The sequence below is a fragment of the Pogoniulus pusillus genome, chromosome 13, assembly GCF_015220805.1.
Source record: "Pogoniulus pusillus isolate bPogPus1 chromosome 13, bPogPus1.pri, whole genome shotgun sequence".
NCBI classification, from domain to species: Eukaryota; Metazoa; Chordata; class Aves; order Piciformes; family Lybiidae; genus Pogoniulus; species Pogoniulus pusillus.
The window spans coordinates 21,483,279-21,508,669 of record NC_087276.1 but is presented as its reverse complement, the minus strand read 5'-3'; the positions used below and the strand labels follow the sequence as shown (position 1 = coordinate 21,508,669).

The 25,391-nt window shown below is 60.2% G+C and overlaps 2 protein-coding genes across 7 annotated transcripts in view; both read right to left on the bottom strand.

The window, feature by feature from the left end:
* The window catches only part of CASKIN1 (CASK interacting protein 1), a 39,535-nt gene extending 24,936 nt beyond the window's left edge, over window positions 1-14,599 (bottom strand). For all 4 annotated transcript variants that reach the window (XM_064153470.1, XM_064153472.1, XM_064153471.1 and 1 more), the window contains exon 1: window positions 14,327-14,599. In XM_064153470.1, the coding sequence (XP_064009540.1) occupies window positions 14,327-14,420 (94 nt within the window). In that variant the 5' untranslated portion in view covers window positions 14,421-14,599. The remainder of the gene's footprint in view (window positions 1-14,326) is intronic.
* Window positions 14,600-17,142: 2,543 nt separating this feature from the next.
* LOC135180742 (hexosaminidase D-like) lies at window positions 17,143-24,889 on the bottom strand. 3 transcript variants are annotated; one of them, XM_064153465.1, is made up of 15 exons: window positions 24,292-24,884; window positions 20,979-21,205; window positions 20,676-20,772; window positions 20,288-20,525; window positions 20,034-20,143; window positions 19,641-19,728; window positions 19,391-19,555; window positions 19,115-19,298; window positions 18,845-18,916; window positions 18,517-18,721; window positions 18,354-18,436; window positions 18,093-18,171; window positions 17,803-17,904; window positions 17,581-17,670; window positions 17,143-17,475 (listed from the first exon to the last, which is right to left on the bottom strand). In XM_064153465.1, exons 3-15 carry the CDS (start codon window positions 20,768-20,770, stop codon window positions 17,256-17,258), a joined length of 1,731 nt encoding a protein of 576 aa, XP_064009535.1. In that variant the 5' UTR covers window positions 20,771-20,772; window positions 20,979-21,205; window positions 24,292-24,884; the 3' UTR covers window positions 17,143-17,255. The 3 variants fall into 3 exon arrangements, with proteins under 3 accessions (XP_064009535.1, XP_064009536.1, XP_064009537.1); XM_064153467.1 differs by having other exon boundaries at window positions 17,306-17,475; window positions 17,589-17,670; window positions 24,292-24,889; XM_064153466.1 differs by lacking the exon at window positions 20,979-21,205.
* Window positions 24,890-25,391: the final 502 nt, after the last annotated feature.

Below are 25,391 nucleotides of genomic sequence, written 5' to 3'. Positions count from 1 at the left end.
GGATCCCCGAGGGCACAAATAGGCATCAGCAAATCTTTCCTCCCTGCACCTGCAGGAGAGGCTGAGGCTGCCAAAATCTCTTTAGCACTTCCATCACTGCCCGTGCCAAGTGCTTAGTCAGTGACTTCCAGCCACGAAGAGGTTTTGACTTTCCTTAAAGCACTGGCAGCAGCCACCAGCCTGCTTGGTGCCCCAGGTGCAGTGAGCCGGGTGACCATCCCCCCTCCCCCCCCTCAGCACGGCCTCAAACTTCTGCTAGAGATAGGTTTTTGGGGTCTGATGGGGTCAGCTGGGTGGTCTCATGGCTTTCTGGGGGCAGTGAAGCGAGGTGTGAGTGGTGGTATGGATAGGGGCATGGTGGTTGGCACCTCCATGGGGTGAGGTCAGTGTCCCAGATGGTAGGAACTGCTGTGGCACCAGCAGAGATTTGACCCCATAGTTGTACCAGCACCAGGGCCACCAAGAGGTGGTGGCTTTGCACAGGCAGTGAGTAGGGCAGAGAAGGCAGCAGTTGCCATGCCAACCAGCACCACCAAAGCTTCCGAGGGGCTGCATGCAAAACCCTCATGCCATGGCCCCAGTAATTAACCTCCTCCTGTAATGAAGCAGCATAGTGTTGGCAGCCTGGCAAGGGGCACAACAGAACTAGTTGTTCCAAGGGTGCAGTGCCACATCTGGAGCCTGGAGACCACCTGGGCCTTCGGCACAGCCCTGCTGGGCGCACATAGTATCCAGGACAGGGAAAGCAGGATGGGTATCCCAACATGCCACTGGATCCAGAGCCATCTTAGCCCTGCTGCTGCTATGTGGGACTTGCAGCCTGTTCGGGGAAGCTTGGGAAAGGCTGGGAAGTACCAGGAAAAGTCCTCCACTAATGAGGGAGTGAGGGAAGGGAGATGAGAGTGCTGCCAATTAATAATACCAGCCACAAAAGGAGACTGGCACAGCAGGGAGGAGAGGAGGGCTCCTGCACTGCCACGCTGCCAGTAGGCACTAAGCACATCCCTCCTTGCTGTCGGGATCACCAGAGGGATGATGGAGAACACCGAGCACCATCAAGCACTGAGCACCATCGGACACCCACCTGGACCAGACAAGAACCGTCCTGCCATACCAGGGCCACCAGGCAGGCATTGCAGGCATTGCAGGGTAGAGTAATGGTGGCATCCCTGGCACAGAGTGCTTTGCTCAGACCACCTGAACCTCATCAGTGCCTTCAGTTCCACCCCCTGAGCACGGGCAGTGACACCTTCCACTAGAGCAGGCTGCTTGAAGCCTTATCCATCCCAGTCTTCCAGGGAGGAGATGTCCACAGCCTCTCTGGGCAACCTGTTGCAGTATCTCACTACTCTCACTGGAAAGAATTTCTTCCAGTCTCAATTTCCCCTGTTCCAGCTTAAGTCTATTCTCCCCTGTCCTGTCCCAAGCCCTTGTCAAAAGTCTCTCCCCAGATCTCCTGTAGCCCTCTTCAGGTACTAGAAGGTTGCTCTAAGATCTCCCTGGAACCTTCTCTTCTCCAGGCTGAATAACCCAAACTCCCTCAGCCTGTCCCCACAGCAGAGGTGCTCCAGCCTTCTGATCATCCTTGTGGCCTCCTCTGGACCCTCTCCAACAGCTCCACATCCTTCTTGTGTTGGGGGCACCAGAGCTGGAAGCAGTGCTCCAGGTGGGGTCTCACCAGAGCCGACGGTCAGAATCCTCTCCCCTCTTTGCTCTCCACAGGATGCTCAGGTATTGGTTGTGCCACACGGGAGCACCACAGCCCCGTTCACAGGGTTCCCCGTGGCTCCCGGAGCACCCTGCACTCACTAACATCCACAGCACCCCGCTGGTGCTGAGCTGGGTCAACCAGAATCACGTCACCAGGCAAAAGGGGCCCTGCTGTGCTGTGGGACCCACTGAGCCCCAGCACTGCCAGCTCTGGATCCAGCTCCTGCCTGCCGCAGACACCGAGCAGAAGCCGCTTCTGCCACGGGCGAACGCCACTGCAGGCAGCTGGGCAGAGCCGCTGCTCCCAGCAGAGCCGCCCCTGGAAGGCAAGGCGCGGAGCGCACGCTCGAGTTCCGCCCAGCGCAGCAGCTCCTCGCTCGCTGCCTCTGCCCCTGCCGCGCACCAGCCCCGGGCGGGCATCGCCACGCAGGCGGCGCACGAGCTGGCTGCACGTGCAGGGGTGGGCACGGATCCGGGAGTTGCTTCCCGTGGCCCCAGGGTCTGGCCACCCTGACCCCCCCCCCCCCCCGTAACGCACCTGCTTACTGCTTTGGGCATCCTGGGGCACACCACGGGGAGACATCCCATGCCCAGCTATGGCTCTGGGCATCCAGAGCATGCTGTGGGGAGACTTCAGCGCCCAGATGTGGCTTCAGGCATCCCAATGCACTCTGAATGGAGACTTTTGTGCCCAGACACTGCTCTGGGCACCGTGATGCACCCCATGGGGAGACATCTCATGCCCAGACACTGCTCTGGATACCCTGGTACATGTCACTAGGAGACATCCACGCCCAACCATGGCTCTGGGCATCCCAGTGCATGTCCCATGGAGAGTTCATTGCCCAACTACAGCTCCCAGTGCCCATTGTGAAAAGATCCCCGTGGCTAGCTATCCCAGCCCTTCTGTTGCACTCATGCCCAAGGCCACAGCCCAAGGGACCACTCCTCAGTACCTCCATCAGCCCTGGCTGGGGGCTCCTCTCCCCTCCCAGCACCGAGGCCAAGTGCCAGCCCCCAGCATCTGCAGCCTGCATAGCGCCAGCAGCAATCGATGCCCGGCTGGGGCACAAGGGGCTCCTGGCCAAACCCCCGCTGACGAAGCACATCCTCGCCCGGTTCCCCCCCGGGCAGTGCTGTGCCAGCTCAAAGGGAGCAGATGGCTCCAGCCTCCACAACATCAACATCAACTTAATGAGGAGAAAACCATCTCTGCCCCCCGCCCTTCCCTCCAAGCTTGATGTCATTGAACGAGCCAGGGCAACCTCCCCAAATGCTCCTCCCCACCCCACGCATCTGCATCCCAACCACTCCTGCTGCTTCCCCTATCCCTATCCCATACAGGCTGCAGTATCCCTGTATGTGCCCTCCCACCCCAAAATCTTGGTGGCATTGAATGAGCCAGGGCAACGCCCCCAGAATACACCCTCCCCATCCCTCCCATCATCCCACACATCTCCAGCACCCCTATCCTTTCTCCTTCCCTCATCCCATATAGGCAGCAGGATCACTGTATGTGCCACACTACGCTCCCCAAAGCTTGGTGGCAACATGAACAAGCCAGGGCAACCCTAACCCCACCCCTAAATGATCATCATCATCATCCCACTGTGGTGACTCCTTTTCTTTCCAGCCCCATCATTCCCATCACATTCCTCACCTCAAGCCCCATGTAGACAGCAAGATTCCACCACCAACCCCCAACAAAATTCAACTGGGACACACACACACACCCCCCACCTCAGCAACTAGGCTGACACCATGAGGAAGACTCTAGAGGAAGGCTTTTAGAGGAGAAAGGAGGGGAGGATCCTGCAGTGGCATCGCCGTGAGCTGCCGGATAAAGGAAGCATCCAAAATAGCTGCTCTTAATTATATCCTTGCTGACGAGCTCCACACAAATGATGGTCTTGTTCCTCTCAGTGAAGATGTTAGGGGGGAGATCTCCATGCTTTGGGGGTCACCAGGGTGGCACACGGGTGGGCAGAGCGTGTGGCCACACGCTCTGCCCACCCGTGTGCCACCCTGGAGATCCTCTGAGGAGCCTGGGTTGAGCACCCAGTGCCCACCACAGATAGTTGGTTTCAGTGCTGAGTAGAGCTGGATACTTACTGCCCAGCACAGCTGCACACCCTGCAGCTGGACAGCCCAGTGGCCAGCACAGCTGGACACTCGTCACAGCTGGATAGCCCAAGTGTCTAGCATGGCTGGACACATGCTGCTCAGCACAGTTGGGTACCCAATGTTAACCTCATCTGGGATATCCCAGAGTACATCACAGCTGGATACCTGCTGCCCACCACATCTGGACACTGCAACACCCATCATAGCTGAAAATCCACTGCCCAACACATCTGGATACCCCAGTGCCCATCACAGCTGAATATCCACTGTCCAGCACAGTTGGGTACCACAGTGTCCATTACAGCTGGATCACATCTGGATACTCTAGTACCCATCACAGCTGGTCACTCCATCAACCCATCACAGTTGGACTCTCACATCTGGATACTCCATTGTTCAACACATCTGGACACACTCTGCTCACTGCCAGTGCTCATCACAGCTGGGTGACAACTATCCCATCACAGTTGGACACTTCTTCACCCATCACATTTGGACACCCATTCCCATCACAGTTGGACTCCCACAGATTCCCACTCCATTACACAAGACAGCTGGACACACACTGCTCAACACATCTGGACATCCATTCTCATCACACCTGGCTATCTCCTCACCTACCACAGTTAGACTCCCATTCTCATCACATCTGGGCAACCTCCCCTCTGCCATCACCACATCTGTATTCCCATTCCCATCACATCTGGGCACCTCCTTGCCCATCGCCACGTCTGGACTCCCATTCCCATCACATCTATCACCTATCATCATCACATCTGGGCACTCACAGCTGGCTGCCCCACTGTCCATCACCAGCCGCTCCCCCAGACCCAAGGCTGGTTTTGAGGGTGCTGGCCCTGGTCCCAGCTGGTGCTGTGGACACTCCAGACACGTGCCCCTCATGCCCAGAGCCTTCCCAGGGGGGAGCAGAGAAACCTGCATTCCTGGCTGGCTGAGCAGGCTGAGGCAGCCTGAGTCACGGTGCTGCAGCAGCGTGAGGTTGTCCCCTGGGGCCAGCGTCAAGCCACTTAAACGCCGCTTTCAAGAGGCAATGGGGACTCCTCTGTGATTTCTGCCTTTGAAAAACATAAAGAAACTTCTCCAGCCCAAAGGAGGGTGAGGGGCTGACCCTGCAGGCTGCAGGGGACCACAGAGTCAGAATGGTGGGGGCTGGAAGAGACCTCTGGGGATCAGCCAGTCCAACCCCGCTGCTAAAGCAGAGGTGCATACAGCAGCTTGCCTAGGCCCACAATGTCCAGGTGGGGTTGGAAGCTCTCCAGACAAGGAGACTCCCCAACCACTCTGGGCAGCCTGCTCCAGGGATCCAGCACCCTCACGCCAAAGAAATTTCTCCTGATGTTCAGGTAGAACTTTCTGGGTTCCAGTTTGTGCCTGCTGGCCCTTGTCACAGGATGCCACTGAAAAGAGACTGCCCCCTCTTCTTGACACCCACCCTTCAGATATTTTTAAACATCTCAGTGTTGGCATGGGGACCTGGGTGCGCCTTGTGCAGAGCCAGCTGGGGGCAGGAGCTGGCCAAGGAACCCCATGGTGCTCATCAGCAGCCTCCATGAATGTCCCTGCTTTCTGTATCCTCACCTGACCTTTGCCACATGGTGCCCACTTGAGCATCAGCCAGAGTCCCTCAGTGCAGCCCCAGACCCCCAGCACTGTGGGGTCTCCCCCAGCCCTGGTCTGGGCTCACAGCCCCCCAGCTCTGCAGAGGTGAAGACCCCAGAGCCTCCTGCCAAAGCTGCTGATCCCTGAGGAATGCCATGCTGCTGTGCCATGCAAAGGCTGTGGGTGACTTGGCCCCTGCAACCAAGGATGCAGAGAAGCTGGCAGCAGGGATAGGCCTTGGCTCTGGCCCCACAGGTGGGATCAAGGCGCCATGCTCAGCCACACAGCACCAACCCCAAGCATTGCACCAGCCCCACTGTGCCCGTCACCGCTGGCCCGGTGCCAGCTGTACGCCCACCCTCCTTCGCACAGGAACGCGTGTTGGTGCTGCTCTCGCTGAGCATTAATTGGCAGCTGGCTCTCCCGTGCCAGGGTGGCAGCAAACAGGTAATTTTCAGTCATGCCTGTGGTGCCTGGCTGGAAACAGGCACCACAGGCATGGCAGGCGATGGGGTGCAGCTGCTCAGAGCCATCACCAACCCTGCATCCACCCATCCATCCCCAAATACCAGTGTGGTCAGCACTGGTGCCCAAGCAGAGAGATTCTGTGGTTCTCTGTAGGGCCAGGGAGCCCTGAGAGGACCAACCCCAGACAACTCTGTCCTGCCAGGAGGCTTTGTGTGTCTTAAAGCATTGTTATTTAACGGTTAGCATCACCTGGGCAGCAGTGAGCAGAGTCACACAGTCCAGCATCACTGGGAAGGGGCAGAGAGCTCCCAGCATGCACACAGCCCGTGCACACGTGGTCAGGGGTGGCCATGGGGGGCTCACAAAAATCACTGTTTCAGTTGGAGAAACCCTCTAAGTACCAACCACCAGTCCAGCACCACCATGGGCATCAAACTACGTCCCAAAGTGCCATGGGCACAGGTTTCTTCAACACCTCCAGGGATGGGGACTCCACCACCTCCCTGGGCAGCCTGTTCCAATTCCTGACCACTCTTGCAGCAAAGAATGTTTTCCTGATCTCCAGTATAACCTTCCCCTGGCACAACTTCAGGCCATTTTCTCTCCTTCTATCACCCGATACTAGAGAGAAGAGACCAACTCCCACCTGCATCCAGCCTCCTCTCAGGCAGCTGTAGAGAGCCAGAAGGTCTCCCCCCAGTCTCCTTTCACCAGACTGAACAACCCCAGCTCCCTCAGCTGCTCCTCACCAGACCTGTTCTCCAGACTCTTCAGCAGCTTGGTTGCCCTTCTAGGCACCAGAAGGCATCAGGAGCTGCTGCAGTGCTGGCCCTGAGCTCCCACACCCCAATCAGCCCCAGGGCTCTATTTTAGCCACAGTGCCTTTGGTGCCATCATGTACACAACAGCCTGGCACCTGTACATGTCCACCCGCACTCCCTCTGCACGCTGGTGGCTTTCCCATTGGTGCCCACAGGCAGGATGGGCATAGTAATGGGCAGCAATGCAGGTACATATTCTGGCAGCACAGTGATGTCATGGTCACTGCCAGGATGGATGAGGAGTGCAGGGATGTGCAGCCAAGTGATGCCAGCGACCTCACACTGCTCCTGAAAGCATCGCTGCAGGGGAAGGGCAGGGCTGACAGGACCCATCTCATGGTGGGTACAGGGAGGGGACTGACAGGGCAGCACAGGACCACCTGCCCCATCACTGTCAGGAGCTGCAGCTTGAGCAGAGGCAGCCCCAGGATCAGCAGCCAGGAGAGGAGCTGCTGCAGAGCTCACAGCCCGGGAAGGTGCCACAAGCAGCCCAGCTGCAATGCAGGAGCTGGGCAGCCACTGCTTTGTCTGCTCCATCAGCCACCCACCAGAACCCACAGAGGCCTCAGTGAGAGACAGCACCGAGCTGGGCTCCCAGCAGCCACATCTGGAACATATCAGCCAGCTGCTGCCACTGCCACTACCACCAAGAGTCATCCCAGCCCCACATCAGGCTGGGCGGCAACGGTGTGTGGAGACAACCACTGGCATATGGATGCACGCAGGCACACACACGCACACGGATGCAGAGGGCACATGGGCACACACATGCACATGGATGCACACAGGCACACACACGCACATGGATGCAGAGGGCACATGGGCACACACACGCACATGGATGCACACAGGCACACACACGCACATGGATGCAGAGGGCACATGGGCACACACATGCACATGGATGCACACAGGCACACACACGCACATGGATGCAGAGGGCACATGGGCACACACACGCACATGGATGCACACAGGCACACACACGCACATGGATGCAGAGGGCACATGGGCACACACATGCACATGGATGCACACAGGCACACACATGCACATGGATGCAGAGAGGCACATGCACAGGGCACATGATCCACGTGGGCACATAGGTGCTGAGGCACACAACACATGGGTGCTCAGGGGTACACGCATGCACACGGGCACACGGGCACACACGTGGGCTCGCGGATGGAGAGGGGTACACTGGCAGAGCAGCCAGCCACCAGCATGCACAGTGCTTGGAGAAGCTGTGCCCGTGGCAGCCTCTTGGGCACCACCTCCAACCTACTCCATCTCCAGCTGATAGAGACCATGGCAGGGCATGGAGATGGGGTCTCTTCATCCTGCTGTACCCCAGGGACACCTCAGTCCCACAGCCATCTTGATCTGCTTGGCTCTCACCACACTGCCAGCAGTGACCTTGTGGTGAGACCCAAGGAGACCCTGACAGAGCCAGTACTTCCCCCAGCCCCTCTCCTACCCCATCCCAGCACCATGCTGCCCTGTCTGGCTGGTGCTGGGCACCAGCACTCATCTATCAGCAGAGCAGGCCCAGCAGCACGGGGCTGTCTGGCCGTGCCAAGGCGGGCACTGCATCCCTCAGCTCCCATTTCTCAGGCTGATTGTTCCTGTCGCTGCAGAGCCCGGCGTTAAACACCTCATTTTCTACTCCCATCTTCGGTTGGGAAAATACTATTAACATTTCATTAGGGCTTAAAGATCCCTCTCAGCTTGGCACCAAGAGCTGGCTCACCGGCAGGATCGCTCCTGTGCCAGGCGGCATCGCTCCCGCTCCAGGGAGAGGGGACCAGGATGATTGTGGGACAGGCTGGAAACCTGGGCTGGGCATTGGTGCTGCATTCACCTTGGTGATCAGCCTGGCACAGCTCATCCTCATGGCACACCTGGCCACAGCCAGGGCACAAAGCAGTGATGGCACAGTAGATTGGCACAAGCCCAGATGGGTTTTGCTTCCCAACACCTTGCCCTCACCCAGCAGGAACAACATCAGCCCCTAAACACCAACTGCCCTCAGAAAGCCACCTTTAGCTGCCAGCTGATGAGGGCAGCAGGGTCCTGGCCAGGGTTCAGCCAGAAGCTCACCAGCCTCAGCTCTTCAGTGCCCAGCCCCAGTGCAGCACCACACACAGCTCCTGGCATATACCATTTCCACACTGGCACCAAGATGGAGAGCACCATGGAAAACGCAGCCCTGAGCACTGCCCCCTCCATTTCTCACCCCCAAAGAGAAACCACAGCTCCCACCTGCTCAGGGCTTAGCTTCACTGAGGACCTACCACCACCCAGGCCCTGGCACAGCACTACATAGTTGCCATGCACGGGCATTGCTGCCACGGGTCCAAGAAAGCTGCAGCCTGTGCAGGCTGAGAGCAGGAGCAGGAAGGGGCTGGGGGCACAGAAGCACACCAAGCTGGGGGCTGGGACTGGTCACAGCATTTCCCAGCATCTGGAAAGGGGAGGGAATGGTTAATAGGAGCAAAGAGCAGGGGAAAGGAGCCAGACGCCAGCTTGGCTACTGGAAACCACCATGGGCTGGCAGCGGAGGCAGCTGCAGAGAAGGGCTCAGAGCTCAGCACCCTGCTGCACCACTGGCACCCTCAAGTGCAGCCTAGCCCTGCTCCACTCCCTGGGAGCATCACCCCATCACAGTGCATGAGTAGCAAAGGAGCACCCTAAAATCTGGCAGCAAGGTCCTCGTGTGGGAAAAGGCTGGAGCTGATGGCACCAGGAGAGCCCTGGGCACTAGGGGCAACCCACTGCTGGCAAAGGGCTGTTTGATGTCAAACCAGGCCAGTTCAGGACTACCAAGAGAAAACCAGGCCAGCAAGGCAGTGTGGAGCTGGGAGCAGAGGTGTCAGCCCAGAGCCCTGCTGCTCCTTGGTGCCGGTGCCAACAGCTCTGGGTCCTCTGCAGCATCTTTCAGTGGGTATAGACCTTATGGCTGGGGTGGCAGGGTGTGAAGAAGGGTTCTGCACCAACTGCAGCCCAGTTTGGAAAGAGAAACTAGAAAACATAAAATAAGGGGATGTCACCCCAGGCTGAGCAATAATCCCCCTCTGGAAGGAAACTTGGCACACGCCAGCCTGTGCCAGCCTGCCAAGTCCTGCTGGGAGTGAGCTTCACATGCGGGCAAGAAACTCCAGTAAGAAGTTCAGAAGGGACCTGCTGAGACACCGTTCATTAAGCATGGCAGTGGTGGGAGCTGCTCAGCCCTGACCCCCACCACAGACAGCCCTCAGGCCCCGTGCCTGGGACACACCAACATCGCCCCGTGCCAGCATCGCCCTGTGCCAGCATCGCCCCAGCCCATCCCCTTGGCATCGAGCCATTAAACCATGCCAAGAGGATCGAGGGAGCTGCAGGAGCAGTGCCTGACATGGGATGGGGCATATATGTGGACTCAAAACCCCTCTGCAGCCCCTACAGCCCCTTCCCCTGACTCCAGCCACCCTGCCTGGCACTGATAGCAAAAGAGGCTGATAGCACCCTGAGGTTCCGGTATCGTAGTGAGCACCATCTGCTCCCTTGGCTTTCCTGGCATCAAGGAGGGTGCTGCCCCAGCTCTCACAACCATGGCACAGCAACAAGAACCACGAGAGGTGGCTGCCATCCGGGGAAGTTTGCTGCGTTAGCAGAGGACCTGGGTGAAGCGGGCAGCTCCGGCCGCTGCCGGCCACGCGTGCCCTGGGCACCGCACCACAATTGGATTTGCAGCTGCCCTGCCTTTTACTGCATGGAAATTGAATTGTGAAATGTCAAAGACATTTCCTAACTGCGCCATATTAGCCCTGTTTTATTAAATACTGTTATCAGAGGAGATTATTAATGTAATCAAGAGCAGGCATAAAAAACAACAGCCCCAGAATGAACTGGGCACTGCGTGGGAGGATGCACTGGAGGGCAGGAGGTGGCCAGCAAGGCCCTGGCCAAGGGAGTCCGTGGCCACTGGGGTCTGGTTCCTGCATCCCACTGTCCCTGCACCCTGCTGTTCCTGCATCCTGCTGTCCCTGCACCCTGGAGCACTGCTGAAGCAGAGAATCTGCCCGGCTGCTTTGGCTCTGCTCACATCCTGGGATGTGGCCAGGTCAGTGCCAGTGGTGCCAGGGGGGCTGGGATACCTCACCGTGAGGAGCAAGACCCACTTCCCTGAACACAGCAGCAGGGCCAGGGCTGGCTGGGATAAGCCCCAAAATGTCAGAACTGCTGCCAGCAACACTCAGGATGCAGAGCACTGTGCAAGTGGCAACCCAGGGCAAGGGTACCCCTTGAGCTGCCCATGTCTTGGCACTCAGACCCCCTTGAGCAGTGGAGCCAGGCTGAGGTGGGTTACCTTGGCATGGCAGGGTGAGAGGGTGCAGAGCTCCATGCCCAGCTCCTGAGCCCAGTCAGGCAGTGTGACTCACCCAGCTCCAGGCACCTTGCAAGGCACCCAGAGCTTCAGTGGCACATGAGGACACAAACCCAAGCCACAGCCTGGGATACTAGGACCAGGCACAGGGTGGGCAGCACAACCCCACAGGACACAATCCAGCTCCCATCTACATGGCTGGACTCTGCTACACTGGGTGCTCACCTGGCACCATGGTGCCACATGCTGGGGCAACTCCTTTGCCTCAGGAAGCCACCATGTGTGGAAGCACTTTGCAAAGCCCTTCAGCCCGGCATGAGGAGAAACTGGGGCAGAAGGTCCTGGCCCTTGGCTTGAGGTCCCTCCCGAGGCACCAATGGGTGCCATACAGAAGCCATCTCCAAAGCAGACAAGCCAGTGGTGGCACCAACCTCACTGAGAAGGAGCCTGCTCACTCCAGCACACTACACCCGAGGAACTGTGGTCCCGCTGAGCGGCACAGTGAAGCCCTGGCACCCGCTGCCCGGGATGAGGATGGCACATCAAGTGTGGGTGCTGCCGAGGGCAGGGGGGAAAACGCCAAGTCACTACAATTCTTCGAGGTAGCACCGGGGAAGGAAGGAGGGGACAGGGGTGGAAAGAGTTTGCTGCCAAATCCCTGCATCTGATTTGCGTAACTTTCAGACAACCTCATCAATTATGGATGCCCGGGAAGCGGGCACGCTGCGCGCTGCGGCCGGCCCGGGCCCCACAAACTCCCTACTCCACAGGCTAAATTGGGCCCCACGTTGCCATGGCAACCCCGTGGTAATTCACGCAGGGATTTTAGTGTTTTTTTTTCCCCCAATCTCATTTCTGAAAGCCCACATGAATAGGATATTATCCAGATAACACAGCTAAGATGCCAACCCTCCTGGCACTGTGCAGCAGGGGGACGGCCAGAGGCACGCGTGGGATCGGGATGAGGAGGGGACATGGGGACAGTCCCTGCTCAGTGCTCTCCTATCCTCTCATGCCACATCGCTTGTCCAGCCCTCCTGTCATAGCTGGAGGTGCTTGCGCACCCAAAATCAGGAGCATGGGACCCATTGCCAGGCAGGAGAGGTGGATCCTACGAGGAAATGGTGCCAGAGCAGCCTGGCACCAGTACCAGGAGGTCTGGCAGAGCTGAGGATGAGCAAACCAGCTGGGACACAGAGCAAGCATCCAGGTCCAATCTCCTCAGTGCCATGGGAATCTCCCCAGTGCCAGGCTTAGCCACACTGGGTGTCCCTTGTCCCTCACTTCAAGACTGGCACAGAGAGCACTGCTGAGTCCCCTGGCAGTGTCCTGGATCTGGAGGGCTCTGCAGTGGGAGATGCAGCAGAGCAGGGTTGGGAAGGAGGGATGCAGGAGGAAGTGGTGATGGTGGCACTCCAGCACCACTGGCCGTTGCCACAGCAACCCCAGCTGTGCACCCGGGCCAGAGGGAATGGGAGAGAGGTGTGTGGGATGTCACTGGGCACAGCCCCGGTCTCATCCCTGTCCCCACGCTCTGCTCCAAGAAGTCATTGAAGTGGAAGTCCCCAGATCAGGTGGGGATGAAGAAGGGGGTCCATGCTGGAGCCACTTCCCCCCCTGCAAAGGCTCTCAGCAGTGACAGTAACGTGGCACTGGGGACACAGGGCACATCATGCTGGCCCTGCACAGCACCAGGATGTGAGGGACAGTGTGCCAGCCCTGCACAAGACTGGGGATATGGTGAACACCACACGAGGCCTGCTCTACAGTGAAGACACGGGGGATGCCACACCAAACATGCTGGGCACTGGGCACCATGCCAATCTTGCACAGCACCACAACACAAGGGACATCATGCCAGTCCTGTATGGCACAAGCGACACCACGCTGGCTGTCCGCAGCACCGAGGATGTGGTGGATGCCATGCCAGCCATGCTGGGCACCAGGACATGCCATGCTGGGCACCAGGACATGCCACGCTGGCTCTGCTCAGCCGGGAACACTCCTGCATGACCAGGGATGGGGGCCACCACAACAGTGCTACTCAGCTGCCCAGACCCAGGGGGTGCCCACTTTTGGGGAGCACAGGGTCCCGAATGGGGAGCACAGGTTCCCGAATGGAAAGATGTGCAGTGCAGTGGCAAAGATGCCACACAAATCTTCTCCATGGTCCCTGCCCGTGCCCAGGGACAGTTCCCAACCCTCTGGGTCTGCTTCACATGAACCAGGCCTGAAACCTGGGGCTGCATCAGCACCATGAATAATTCAGTCCTGGGCGGAACACCACAGCGGAGCAGCTAAATCCTACAGGAGGGCAAGGCAGATCCACGGGCAGAGCCACACCGGCAGAGCACCACAGCCTCCCACCCGGGTACACGCAGCTGGCAGCGGCCACACGGAGCCGTGCAGAGCTCGCCGCAGCGACGCACCCGGGGAGATACCCCGGGAGCTTCATCCAAACACCCCCACAGGCAGGAGCCCGGGCACTGCCACATCCAAACACACATATGCCAGGGTACACACCGCCACGCAAACACCACCACGCACCCAAACACAGCCACCACACACGCACACCCGCCACGCACGTACACGCCGGTGGGTGCAGGCTCCCGCTGCACGCCCAGGGGCCAGGCACACACGCTCCACGCAGATGTCCCCCAGCTTTGCCCACCCCCAGGCCCATGCCCTCCCCTGTACCCATGTCCGTGTCCAGGCCCAGGCAAAGCTCCCCAACACCAGCCCGCACCGGTCCGGCTCCCCGGGGTTGTTCCTGAGTGCAGGGCAAGGGCAGCCCCGTTGCACCGGGGCATTGCACCGGGGCATTGCACCGGGGCATTGCACCGGGACCGACGGGGTCATCCTCTGCAGCACCGAGCACCCCATCAGCGCCCAGGGATACACTGGGGCCGGCGGTTTGCCCCTACCGGGCTGCTCCCCCTCCCCGGGGAGACACCAGGGGTCCCCGGCACGTCTCCAGCCCCCACCCGCATCGCGCCGCACCAGGGAAGGGCCGGGGGATGCTCCGGGGCCGGGCAGGGCTGCATCCCAACCGGGCCCCGGGAGCGAGGAGAGGGATGCGGGTTCCCAAACTGCCGCGCCCGTTACAGCGATGCCGGTGTCCGTGTTCTGCCCCTCTGAGCCCTCCTCCCCATCTCATCCCGCCGTTACCGGCAACCCCCGGCCCGGCCCGGCCCTGCCCCGCCGCCGCCACACTCACTGGCTTTGCCGGGCTTGGGCCTCTGCAGCAGCTTCTGCACGGCCGCGATGTCCTCCGCCTTCACCGCCTGCACCAGCTCCTGGTCCTTGCCCATGGCTCCGCGGCGCCGGGGCTACCGGCTGCGGGCTCACGGCCCGAGCATCCTCTGTGGCGCGGCGAGGGACGGGCGGGAGGCTCGGTACGGCACCGTGAGGCTCTCTACGGCTCGGTGCAACACGGTACAGCTCGGTACGGCACGGCTCGGCGCGGGCCCCCCCGCCCAGCCCGCTCCGGAGGCGGGGGCGGCGGCGGCGGCAGCGGCGGCGGCGGGCGCCCGGGGCGGGGCGCGGCGGGGCTGGGCTGGGGGGGGGGGGCGGCCGCACCGGGAGGGCAGCAGAGGGAGGAGGAGGATGAGAAGAAGGAGGAGGAGAGGGGGCCGCCCCCCTGGTTGCGGGCGGGGCACGGGGATCTCCCTCCTCGGTGCGGAGGAAGGTGCCGGTGCCCCCAGGGGACGCCCCGGAGGGAGCTACGGCCGTGGTGTGTGTAATGAGTTGGAGAGTCTCAGCGGAACCGAGAGCTGCAGGGAAGAGCGGGGAAGAAGGCTGTTCATGGCCTCTTCTTCCTCGGGGAGGATCTTGGGGGCGGCAGCGGTCCTACCCCCCGGGAGAGAGAAGATGGGGCTAGGGCACCCAGTCCCCCAGCTGAGAAACCCACATCCCCATTTAGGTCACTCAGACTCCCACTCAGGGCACCCAAAACCTCACCCAGGGCATCCAGACCATTGGAAGAGAAACTCAGACCCCCATCCAGGTTACCCCGACACCCACTCATGGTGCTCAGACCCCACTCGGGGCACCCAAAACCTCTCTCAGGGCACACAGATCCCTACTCAGGGCAGCCAGACACTCACCTAAAGCACCCAAACCCCCACCTAGGGCACCCAGACTACCCACACCCAGGGCAGCCAGTGTTCCCCAGCCCAGCTACAAAGTCCTCTTCATCAGTCCTGGTCCCAGTGCACTGCTTGGTCCCTCGAATGCCCAACCACCTCCCCATGGTGGCTGACAACTGGAACCAAGAGGCAGCAAGTTTTCAGTTTCTTTAGATACACCCCTTATTGATGCCCCATTTTCTGGTTCTGTAGCACAGTGGCAGCTGATGTTTGTCCCCTTCCACTTTTTCATGGCTTAAAGGAGCAAGATACTGAAGGTGCCCATCTGGCCACTACAGCGTTGGTCACTGCACTGATGGATGCAGTGGCATGGGGGCAGGCAGCTACAGTGCACTAGTGGGTGCAGTGACATGGGCACAGGAAACTGCAAACCCAGGTAAGTGCCAGTGGCAGAAGGAAAGATGAAGAGAATCAAGCCAACTCCAGACAAGCACTACCCAAACTCCTCCTGATGTCCTCTGCCCATCCCATGCTGACCTGTGCCTGCTGAGCCGGACCCCAAGGGTGCCCTGTGCAGCCCCCAGCTTCCTCTGCAGCCCCCAACCCCTTCCAGAGCCCCCATCTCCAGGCTGAACCCCAGCTCAGAGCCGGCGGGGTCTGTCTCCTCTCCCCACCCCCACTTTCCAATCCAGGACATTTGGGTTGCCAGCGTGAGACGCCGCCTAATCTGCCCTCTAATCCCGCAGCCTGGCCGTGTGCGGCTGCCCGGGGGGCTGAGCTGCTGCGGGGCTCGCTGGGCTGGGGGCTGGGGCTCCGCAGGCGCAGGTCGGGGGCTTCCTTCACATCTGCCACCACTTAAGAACAAATGAAGCTCCTCAACAAAGATCCCTTTGTGCCCCACTGCTCCCTCCTGCTGGGCTTCCTCACCCAGTGCCAGCACTCGGGGACCCAGCAGGGCCGCGATGGCCTCGGTGGGCAGCAGGACTGCTGTGACCGTGCCAGGCCGTGGGGCGGCAGGACTGTGTGGGGCTGTGTGGGGTGCACAGCCGCTGTGCCTCCTCCCTTCTTGCAGAAGGAGCTCCAGCCTTTCATTTCTGTGGCTCTCTGCAGGCTGTTGCCAAGTCGGGTTGGTCTTTGCAGAGCAGAAGAATGTGCAGTGAAACGTCCCTGTCACTGCCCTGCTCACACCGAGAAGAAACCGGTGTCTTCAACGGGCAGAGCCGTGGGCACCGGGCATTGTGGGGGGCAGGGGCATAGTTTCACCTCTCCTGTCCACGAGGATGGGCCGCTGAGGAGTGGGCACACAGAAACCTTCGCTTACAGGAGCTGGAGGCACCAGGAGCAGCAGGAATGGGGCTTGCCCCACACAGGGATGCCCCTCATGTCCCCCACCATGGCTGCCTTTCTGATGGGTGCAGGCAGAGGACCCTGCCCAGGTGCGGGAGGCAGGGTGGGGCTGGAGGCACACAGGCCCCCAGGTGCTGGGTTAATGGGCTGGATCGAAGAGATGAAAGCAGCATTTGGAGGGTAGCTCAGCTGAGCCCACTCCTAGCTATCAGAGACTTGTGGTGGCCACTGCTGGAAGCAGACACAAGGCTGGGAATGAGTGGTGGCTGAAAGATGGCAAGACACCTCCCTCCCCATCCCACTGTGCATTGCCCAATCCTGGTGCCAGTGTTATGCAGCACCCAGCATCCATGCCAGGCTGGATCTCGTCCTCCATGTAGGGCACAGACACTCTCAGGGGCAGCATGAGGCTCACAAACGTCCCCACAGGCACCAAAGGATGCAGGCTGCCCTCACCATGCACCCCATCATGGCTACTAAACCCTCCATCTCCTGCATGGCAGGAGCAAGGGCCCCAGGAGCTGCTGCAGGACAGACCGCTCCAGGCAGCCCCTCCCTGGCAGGGCAGAGCCTTGGCCCCCTCCAGCACCCAGCAGCATCTACGAAAATACTTTATTGAGGAGGTGGGGAGTGCAGGAGCCCTGCCCAGCACAAAGCAGCAACACCGCGGTCACACACGCAGACACATGATGGTGGCACTCGAAGGCCACCTTAGAGGGACAGTGGGAGCTGGGGGGACCGCGGCCCCTGTGCCACCTTGGGCCGGCCGTTGAGGCGGATGATAGCCCGGTAGTCCTGCACCAGGTCCCGCAGCTGGTCCAGGTAGGGGCTGACGTTCTCCTCCATCCACTCCTCCACCGTGTCAGGGAAGTAGACCTTCTCCAGCTGCACACGCAGGTCGTGGACAAAGCCTTCCCAGTCCTCGTGGAGCCTGGTGAGGGGAAAGCAGGGGTTCCAGCTCCCTCCTGTGAGCCTGGGACCTCTCCCAGCCCCTCAGAGGCACCCAGGGGAGCTTTGCACCTCCAGCAGCACCTACTTCAGCACCTTGCTGCCGAAGCTCTCCATGTTGCGGGGGTTTCCAAACTGGCGCTTCCGATGGTAGGGGCTGAACCAGCCCTTGATGGCACTGGAGAGGCACGAGGAGAGTGGGGGGCACGGGGGCCACCCAGGAATGGGGACCTGCATGCTGGGCAGGTCCCCTTCCTGTGGAAAACCTTTCATTTTTGAGACAGTCAACCCCACTGCCCCACACTGTTACCTCTCCTCCTCCAGGGCTTTAAGGATGCTCTCCTTTAGATGGTCATTAACCTGCTGGACCATGTGGTAGATCTCTGCACCAGGGAACACTCCCCTGCCCTCACTGGGGAATAAGAGGAAGAAGTGAGAGCCCAGCATGTGAGCCATGCCCAGCACTCAATCCATCCACACTCCAGGTGAGTCTGGGACTAAGGCATTTGGGTAACCAACTCCCTTCATCCCTTCTGATGCAGCTGGAAAGGCAGTGCCATCCATGGCTGCACCACTGCATGGCCAGGTTGTGCCACACACCATGTGCTTTGCTCCAGATGCATGCTCTGGAAGCCTAGTGAGTCCAGGACCTTCCTCTTTGTCTCTTCAGTGAAGCCCCCTAAGGAGGACAAAGAGAGAGGCAGAAGGAGTCAGGCCACCCCACAATTAGGAGTTTGCCTTTGGCTTCACCACACCCCTAAAACTGAGAGAGATGAAGCTCTCCTTCTCCTGCCTCCCACCTCTCTCCCAGTATCCCCAGGGACCAAGCTGGCCCAGCATGACAGTAGGATGGTGGCTCACCATTCACCAGAGTCTGCAGGCAGATGGCCAGAGAGGGGATGCCAACGGGCAGCAGCTCACAGAGCACTGAGTAGTGATCATACCTGCAGAGCAGGGCCAGCCATGCCATCATCAGCCAGGCCACACAGGCACTGAGGAAGGCAGGGCTCCCACCACCCCTCACCTCTGCCAGCCAGTGAGGATGATGCCCTGGAAGCGCAGTGGGGCCAGCTGTGGCAGGGCCTCCATCACCTTCAGCCAGCTCAGGTGGTTTTTCAGGTGGTAGCTCAGGGGGGGCCAGGTCTGCGCCGGTCCCGTGGTGCCCTTGAAGGCGCTGGCAAACCACACCGCCTCGAAGCCACTCTCTGCATACTTGGTGAGGAACAGCCCTGCAGGACAGGCACAAGCCACCAGTGCTATTGTCCCCACGGGGATTAGGCAGAAGAGGGGGGGAGGAAGGGTTTGGGGAGGGGTTTCCCTGCCAGCCTCAGGAGCCTGGCACATCACCTTACCAATCTGCTCGGCATCAAAGTCCGGCGCGTAGAACCACACCACAGGCGAGACCACCTTTGCTATCCCAGACTCTGCGGGGTGAGCAATGATGGCACTGGTGCCAGCAGCAGGATGCCTCACAACCACCCCTGACAACACCTGTGTCCCCTCAGGACCAGCCTTGGGCTCTTGCTAGCCACTGGCCATGGCACCTGTCAGGGTGGCCACGAGGATAGGTGCTGCCAAGGCCCCCAGCTTAGGTGCCACCACTGCTGTCCCCAGCCTCTCACCCCGCAGAGCTCCCACGCTGATCTTCCTCAGCATGTCGTCCCACATGAGTGCCCGCAGCCCCCAGTACTGCGTGGAGATGAAGCCCAGCACCTCCTTGATGTGATTCAGGTACATGGTCCCAGTGTCACCCTTGTTGCGGCTCATCCAGTTCTTGGAGTCCATCCCCTCCCCGAGATGGAAGACCTGGATTTGGGGAAAGAGGGATGCTCAGCACCCCTGGGAGAATCCCTTGTGCCTGGGGTGAGGGCTGGGGTCCCTGCACGGCTACCACCCACCTCATCTGCTCCGATGTGGATCCAGGTGGAGCGCCTGTGCTTCTCAATCACCTGGGACAAGATGCTCTTGAGCAGGGCCAGGGTGTCGGGGATGTGGGGGTTGAAGCTGTTGGGGAAGCGCTCAACCTCCCGCAGGTGCTGGTACTTCTGGTGCTTGAGGATGAACTGCATGGGAGGAATCCTCAGGGGGACTTCCAGAACGAAGCCCCCACCGAGATGCGGGGTGAGGAGCAGGATTGGGATCTCCTACCTCCACGTGCCCAAAGGTCTGCACCAGGGGAACCACCTCCAGCTTGTGGAGCTCGGCCAGCTGTTGGATCCGCTCGATGTCCTCCTCGCTGGGAGGGCAGGGACAGGCTCACCAGGGGATGCCAGAGGGAGCAGAGGGCGGGGCACGAGGGCACTCCCTCCTTTCTGCTCTGGCACCCTGCCTGCATCGCCCCAGCCACCCCACGCCTGTGTGGATTTTACTACGGGGACACAAATATTGACCAGGCGGGGCAGGACGCTGCTCTGCCAGTGGCACAGCTTAGCACTCTGACCACGCTTATCTCGGGCATGGGTCCAGGTGGGTCACACCCAGCCTCTGGCACTGCTACACCTGCTGGGCCCATAGCCAGCTCAGCACACGGCCCCGGCTCACCTGTAAGCAAAGGGGGACTTGAGGATCTCCAGGTCTCCCTTGAAGGGGAACATGTCCTCGTACTCGATGAGGATGCCATTGGCTCCCAGCTGGGACAGGAGGGGGAAGACCTGTGGCGAGGGCAGGGTGGGTTCAGCTAGCAGGGACAACACAGTCCCCAGAGGCTGGTGGGGAAAGTTAGCAGGATGATCTTTGATCTGTTCTCTTGGTGCATCCCACCCCAGCATCTTTTTCCTGTCGTTGGGCATCCTTACCTGCTCCAAGTAGGAGACTCTGGGTGCAGCTCCCTTGAGGTCCAGGTGGACTAGCCTCATCTCAGTGGCACTGAAGTCCCTGGTGATCTGCTGGCTGGGCTCTCGTCTCAGGGATGTGATCTTTGCTGCAGAGAGCTCTAGAGCCTGGCTCTGGGGGCCGGTGTCCTGGCTGGTGTCCCTCGTGTCCCCCCAGAAGCTGCTGTCCTTGCTGACGTGTTTGTGCAGCTCCAGGGTAAGGCTGCAGGGAGAGCAGCAGGGCTGGGGGTACCGCGGGGCACCAGCTGCTCCCCAGCACTAGTCCCCTGCATGGGCACAACCAAAGGTGTCCCCACACACCCCACCCCCACTGAGTCCCCAACCCACACCTGGCATCCTGGTGTCACCTCACCTGTCACGGAAGAGGAACTTGATGCCAGCCAAGGCTACAAGGAGCAGCACGACGAGGCGCAGCAGGTTCAGTCTGTGGCTCCTCTGGAAGGCCATCTCTGGAGGGCATACACAGGGGGCTAGCTGTGTGGCAGCACCCTGAGGTAACTGAGTGCAGGTGACCCCACACAGCTCCACAAACCGTGCCCTGCTCCCCTGAGCAGAGCAGCAGGAGACCCAGAGAAAGAGGGCACGGAGGAGACCCCTCCCGACACCCTTATCCCCACTGGGGACATGGACATAGGTTCCCCATGTGCCCTCCTACCTCGTGTGCCCCAGCACAGGGGCCTGTGGCCGGACCTGCCTCTGCCTCTGCCTCTGCCTGTAAGGGTGCAGCCTCCACAGACTCTGCCAGAGCCAGAGCAAACAAGGCGGTGGCCAAAGGGCAAGTCCCCAGAGAGGGAACCCCTCGAGCTGCTGTGTCACAGGATGGCTGGGTGGAGTGGCATCACAGGGCAGGCACAGTGCTGGTCAGGCACAGGAGGCAACGTCCTTGTGAGAAGAGGAGAGGTAGTTAGGGACCACTTGGGGTTGATAAAATCCATTTGAAGTCTTTTATTCCTAAACCAATTTGGAGAACTCCTGAGATGGAGATTTACCAATTTAGATGGAAGTGAGTCCAAAGCAAACCAAAGGCCATCTCTGTGGAGCATGAGGTGGCAGTGTCCCTTCCCTGGTCCCCACCATAGCCACAGCTTGAGGGATTGCACCCTCTGTGGGGTACAAACCAGGTTTGTTGGGTGAGCAGCCTCAATGCCAACACCCACATCAGATCCCATGCAGCCAGCAGGGATCTGCAGCCACCACTCCTGTGAGCTCCAGGGAGCCACCAACCTCTGGAGCTCCAGCACAACCTCCTGGGAAAACACCAAGCTGAGTGGAACCCCAAGGACACCCCATATGCCCCTCCCCTGCAGCACTCTTAGATCTCCTCCTCACTCACAGCCCTGCTCCTAGGTGACCTGTGGTGACATCAGCTCCCACACCAGGACCTGATGCCACCCTGCCGTGAGCAGTACCACTGCCATGGCCCAATGGGCAGTACTGGAAGGAAGGAAGCTGCACACAAGAAGAGCCACCCCCATTTCTGCCCTTTCTTCTCCTTTTTTGGGGTGTGTGTGGTGGGGCAGGGATGGGGAAACACATCAACACTCCCAGCCTCCCAGACTAGCACGCTCTGTGAGCCCTGACTCAGCTGCCATCAGCCCTTCTGGTGAGTTGGCACCAAAACACACCAAAGTTCAGGGTTAATTTCAGATTTGGGAGCTGAAAAGCAGCTTTTGGTGGCTGCAAGGCACACAAGCGGCTCAGCGGAGGGCAGCCGGAGCAGTGGCACCAGGGCAGAGCCACCCCTTGCCCCCAGCTCTCAATTAGCCCTTTCTCCAGACGGGGCCCTAATCCCTCCCAACACGCTCCTCTCACACCCTGCCACGGGGCACAGGGCAGGCATGGTGCCTGGGACCCTGGCACGTCGTTCAGGCCTAATGTGGCATGTGACGTCGCCAGAACACGCGGTCTCAGCCATGCCACATCATGTGGCAGGGCAGTGCCACCCCAATCCCTGCTCAGTCACCATGTTTGCCCCATCCTCATCTCTGCACCATTCTCATCCCTGCACCATTCCCATTCCTGCTCTATCCCCAGCCCTGCTAAACGCTCATCCCTGTTGCATTGCCAGCCTTGCTCCATCCTCAGCCCTGCTGCATCATTGTTCCTGCATCATTCCCATCCCTACTCCATCCCCAAGCCTACTCCATCCCTATCTCTGCTCCATCACCTCCCCTGCTCCATTCCCATCCCTGTTCCATCCTAGTCCTTTCCCCTGCTACCATCACCCACTGGTACCCAGTGCCCCAATGCTCATGGACTAGAGGTAGGGCAAGAGCCTTGCTCTAGGGACAGGTTGTGCCCATGCTGTCCCCTGTGCTTGTGTCCCTGGCTGGACAAGATGCCTGGCACTCACACTGAGACTGGCAGCATCCACTCCATGCCATCCCTGCTGTGTTTCCACCCTGCCTAGCCCTGGGTGTTTCTGACAGAGCTGGCAGAGCCTAGCAGCTACGAACATGCCAGGCTGGGGACAGCTGCCAGCCCAAGTCTGAGAGAAGGGTGCTCCATGGTCCCTGGGCACAGGGCACCCAGCAAGGCCATAAATATGTCAAGTGCTAATCAGGCTGCCATGGGCACACAGCACATGCTTGGAGAGGGGTAAATATTTGGACAGATGCTGCCAGTCTGCCAGGACCTGGCACTTTAATATCTGTTATCTTCTTTAGATAGAAAACAGGCTTCCAGGGCATCCCTGGCACAGCTCAAGAGAGGCAGGATGAGCACAAACTGGTGATGGGTACAACACCAAAGGATGACAGTGGGAAGCCACAATCCTGTGCTAGTCAGAGATCCCCTCACAGTGAGGGCTCAGCTGCTGGATGCTGCCCCTTGTACTTGGCATCTCACTGCCTGCACCAACTCTATTTATTAATGTGGCATCTTCCTCTGTCACCCTTTGGAGATGGCACTGGCCACAGCTTGTCACAACCAGCCAGCCAGGCTCAGCAGCTGTGGGGCAAGGAGGGGTCTGTTCTTTACCCCCCTTCCTGGCACCACACATCCTACATGGACTCTGCTGCCAGATCCCTGAAGCTAGTTCAGTTCCCTGGAGGGTACTGGGCACACACCAGGCAAACCCAGACCTGAGCCTGGAGCAAGCAGGATCATAGGGATGGCAAGATCCAGGTGCCCCTGGCGTGGCAGGTGCCACTGCAGGCCATGAGCCAGGAACGAGGGCTTTGGGTGCCACCATGGTGTTTGGATGCCACCCAACTTTGCCCACCACCCTGCTCCCGCATTCCCCAGCTGTTGCCATGCCAAACTCTCCCATTGGCACGGCCATGGGAACAGTGATGCTGCTCCATGCACACTCCTGGGCATGTCTCTGGGCACATTCACATGCTTCCAGAGCCGCCTTCTCTCAGCCTAAGCAAGGCTGTGCTCATTCCTTGCACTCAGGATGTGTCACCCCCTGGGCTGAGCTGCCCCTTGGCACTGCAGCCCCATGGCTGAAGGTCCTGCATGGGGCAGCTATGGACACCCTCCCTCCCCACTGAGAGGCTACAGAGCCCAGCCCTGGGGCAGAGATGGCCCCGTGCCCTTCCTGGGGATGTTTTGGCACATGTGGGGCACACCCTGGGCAAGGTGGGGGTGCTTTCCATACCCCACTCAGCCCACTGTGCTGTTGGGCACCACTGGCACCCCACAAGCTCGGAGCACCTCATTTTCTCCTACACTCCCGGGTACTCCTCTGGCATCCCTGGCACCCTCCAGGCCCTGCTGGGCAGCCCTGTAGCAGCGGTCCCCACTGCGACACCCGGCATCCCTGCACCCCCCTGTGCATCCCTGCGGCAATGAGCATCCTCTCTGGCAGCATCGGACATCCCTGCATCCCTCCGGTTATCACCGTGGCACCGGGCATTCCCGCGGCCCTGGTGCCCACTGCAGCACCGGGCATCCCACCAGATATCCCTTAATCCCCGACCCCTCCCGCGGCCTCGAGCATTCCCGGCTCCCCCGGCCCTTACCGGCAGGTGCAGGGCCGCCGCGGGCATCGCCGGGAGCGGGCGCGGGCACGGGCACGGAGCGCTGCCGCCGCTGCCGCTCTTAAAGGGCCCGGGCGGTGCCGGTACCGCGGGCACTGCGGGGCCGGAGCCAAGTGGGAAGCGCGGGGGATACTCCGGTTCCTGGCAACCGCCGGGCGCCTGGGTGGCACCTGCCCCGTCGACCTGGCCGTGCCCGCTGTGTGCCCACTGTGTCTTTGGTGTGTGCCTCATATGCCTGTTGCTTGCCCAGTGTCCACTGTGTCCTTGGTGTCCCTGGTGTGTGTTCGGTGTGTGACCGGTGCCTGGCGTGTGCTTGGTGTGCCCAGCGTGTCTGGTGCCTAGTGTGTGCCTGGTGTGTGCCCGGTGTATGCCCCGTGTGTCCCTGATGTGTGTCCCAGTGCGCCTGGATTGTGCCCAATGCCTTGTATATCCCCGGTGTCCCCAGTGTGCGCCTGCTGTGTGCCTGGTGTGTGCCTGGTGTGTGCCCAGTGTGTGCGTGGTACCCATTGCCCGGCGTGTCCTCAGTGTCCGTGTGTCTCTGGTGTCTCCAGCATCCCCGGTATGTGCCCAGTGCATGCTCAGTGTCTGCTTGCTGGCACGCCCAATGTGCCTCCGGTGCCCAGTGTGTCCCTGGTGTGCCCAGTGCTCGTTGTCCTTCGTGTGCCTCCTGTGTGCCTGGTGTCTGCAGAGTGTTCCGTGCGCCCCTGGTGTCCTAGATTTGTGCCTGTGTCGAGTGTCTGCCCAGGGCCCGGCACGGCCCCAGTTCCCTACCGGTGCTTGATGCCCGGTGTGTACCTGGTGTGTGCTCGGTCTATCCCCACTACCACCCATGCCAGCGCCTGGTGCCTGATGTGTGCCTGGTACCCGCTGGGTCCCCAGTTCTCGTTGGTGCCTGGTGCTTGGTGTGTGCCCAGTGTCCCTGGTGTACCCAGTGCCCGGTGTGTCCCTAATGCCTACCCCGGTGCCCCCCTCAGGGTGCCCGGTGCCCGGTGCCCGGTGCCCGTCTCTCAGCACCCCGCAGTGCGCCCCCTGGCGGACCCGCTGGGATCAGGTTCCCCCCGGTCCATCTCCACTGGTCTCAG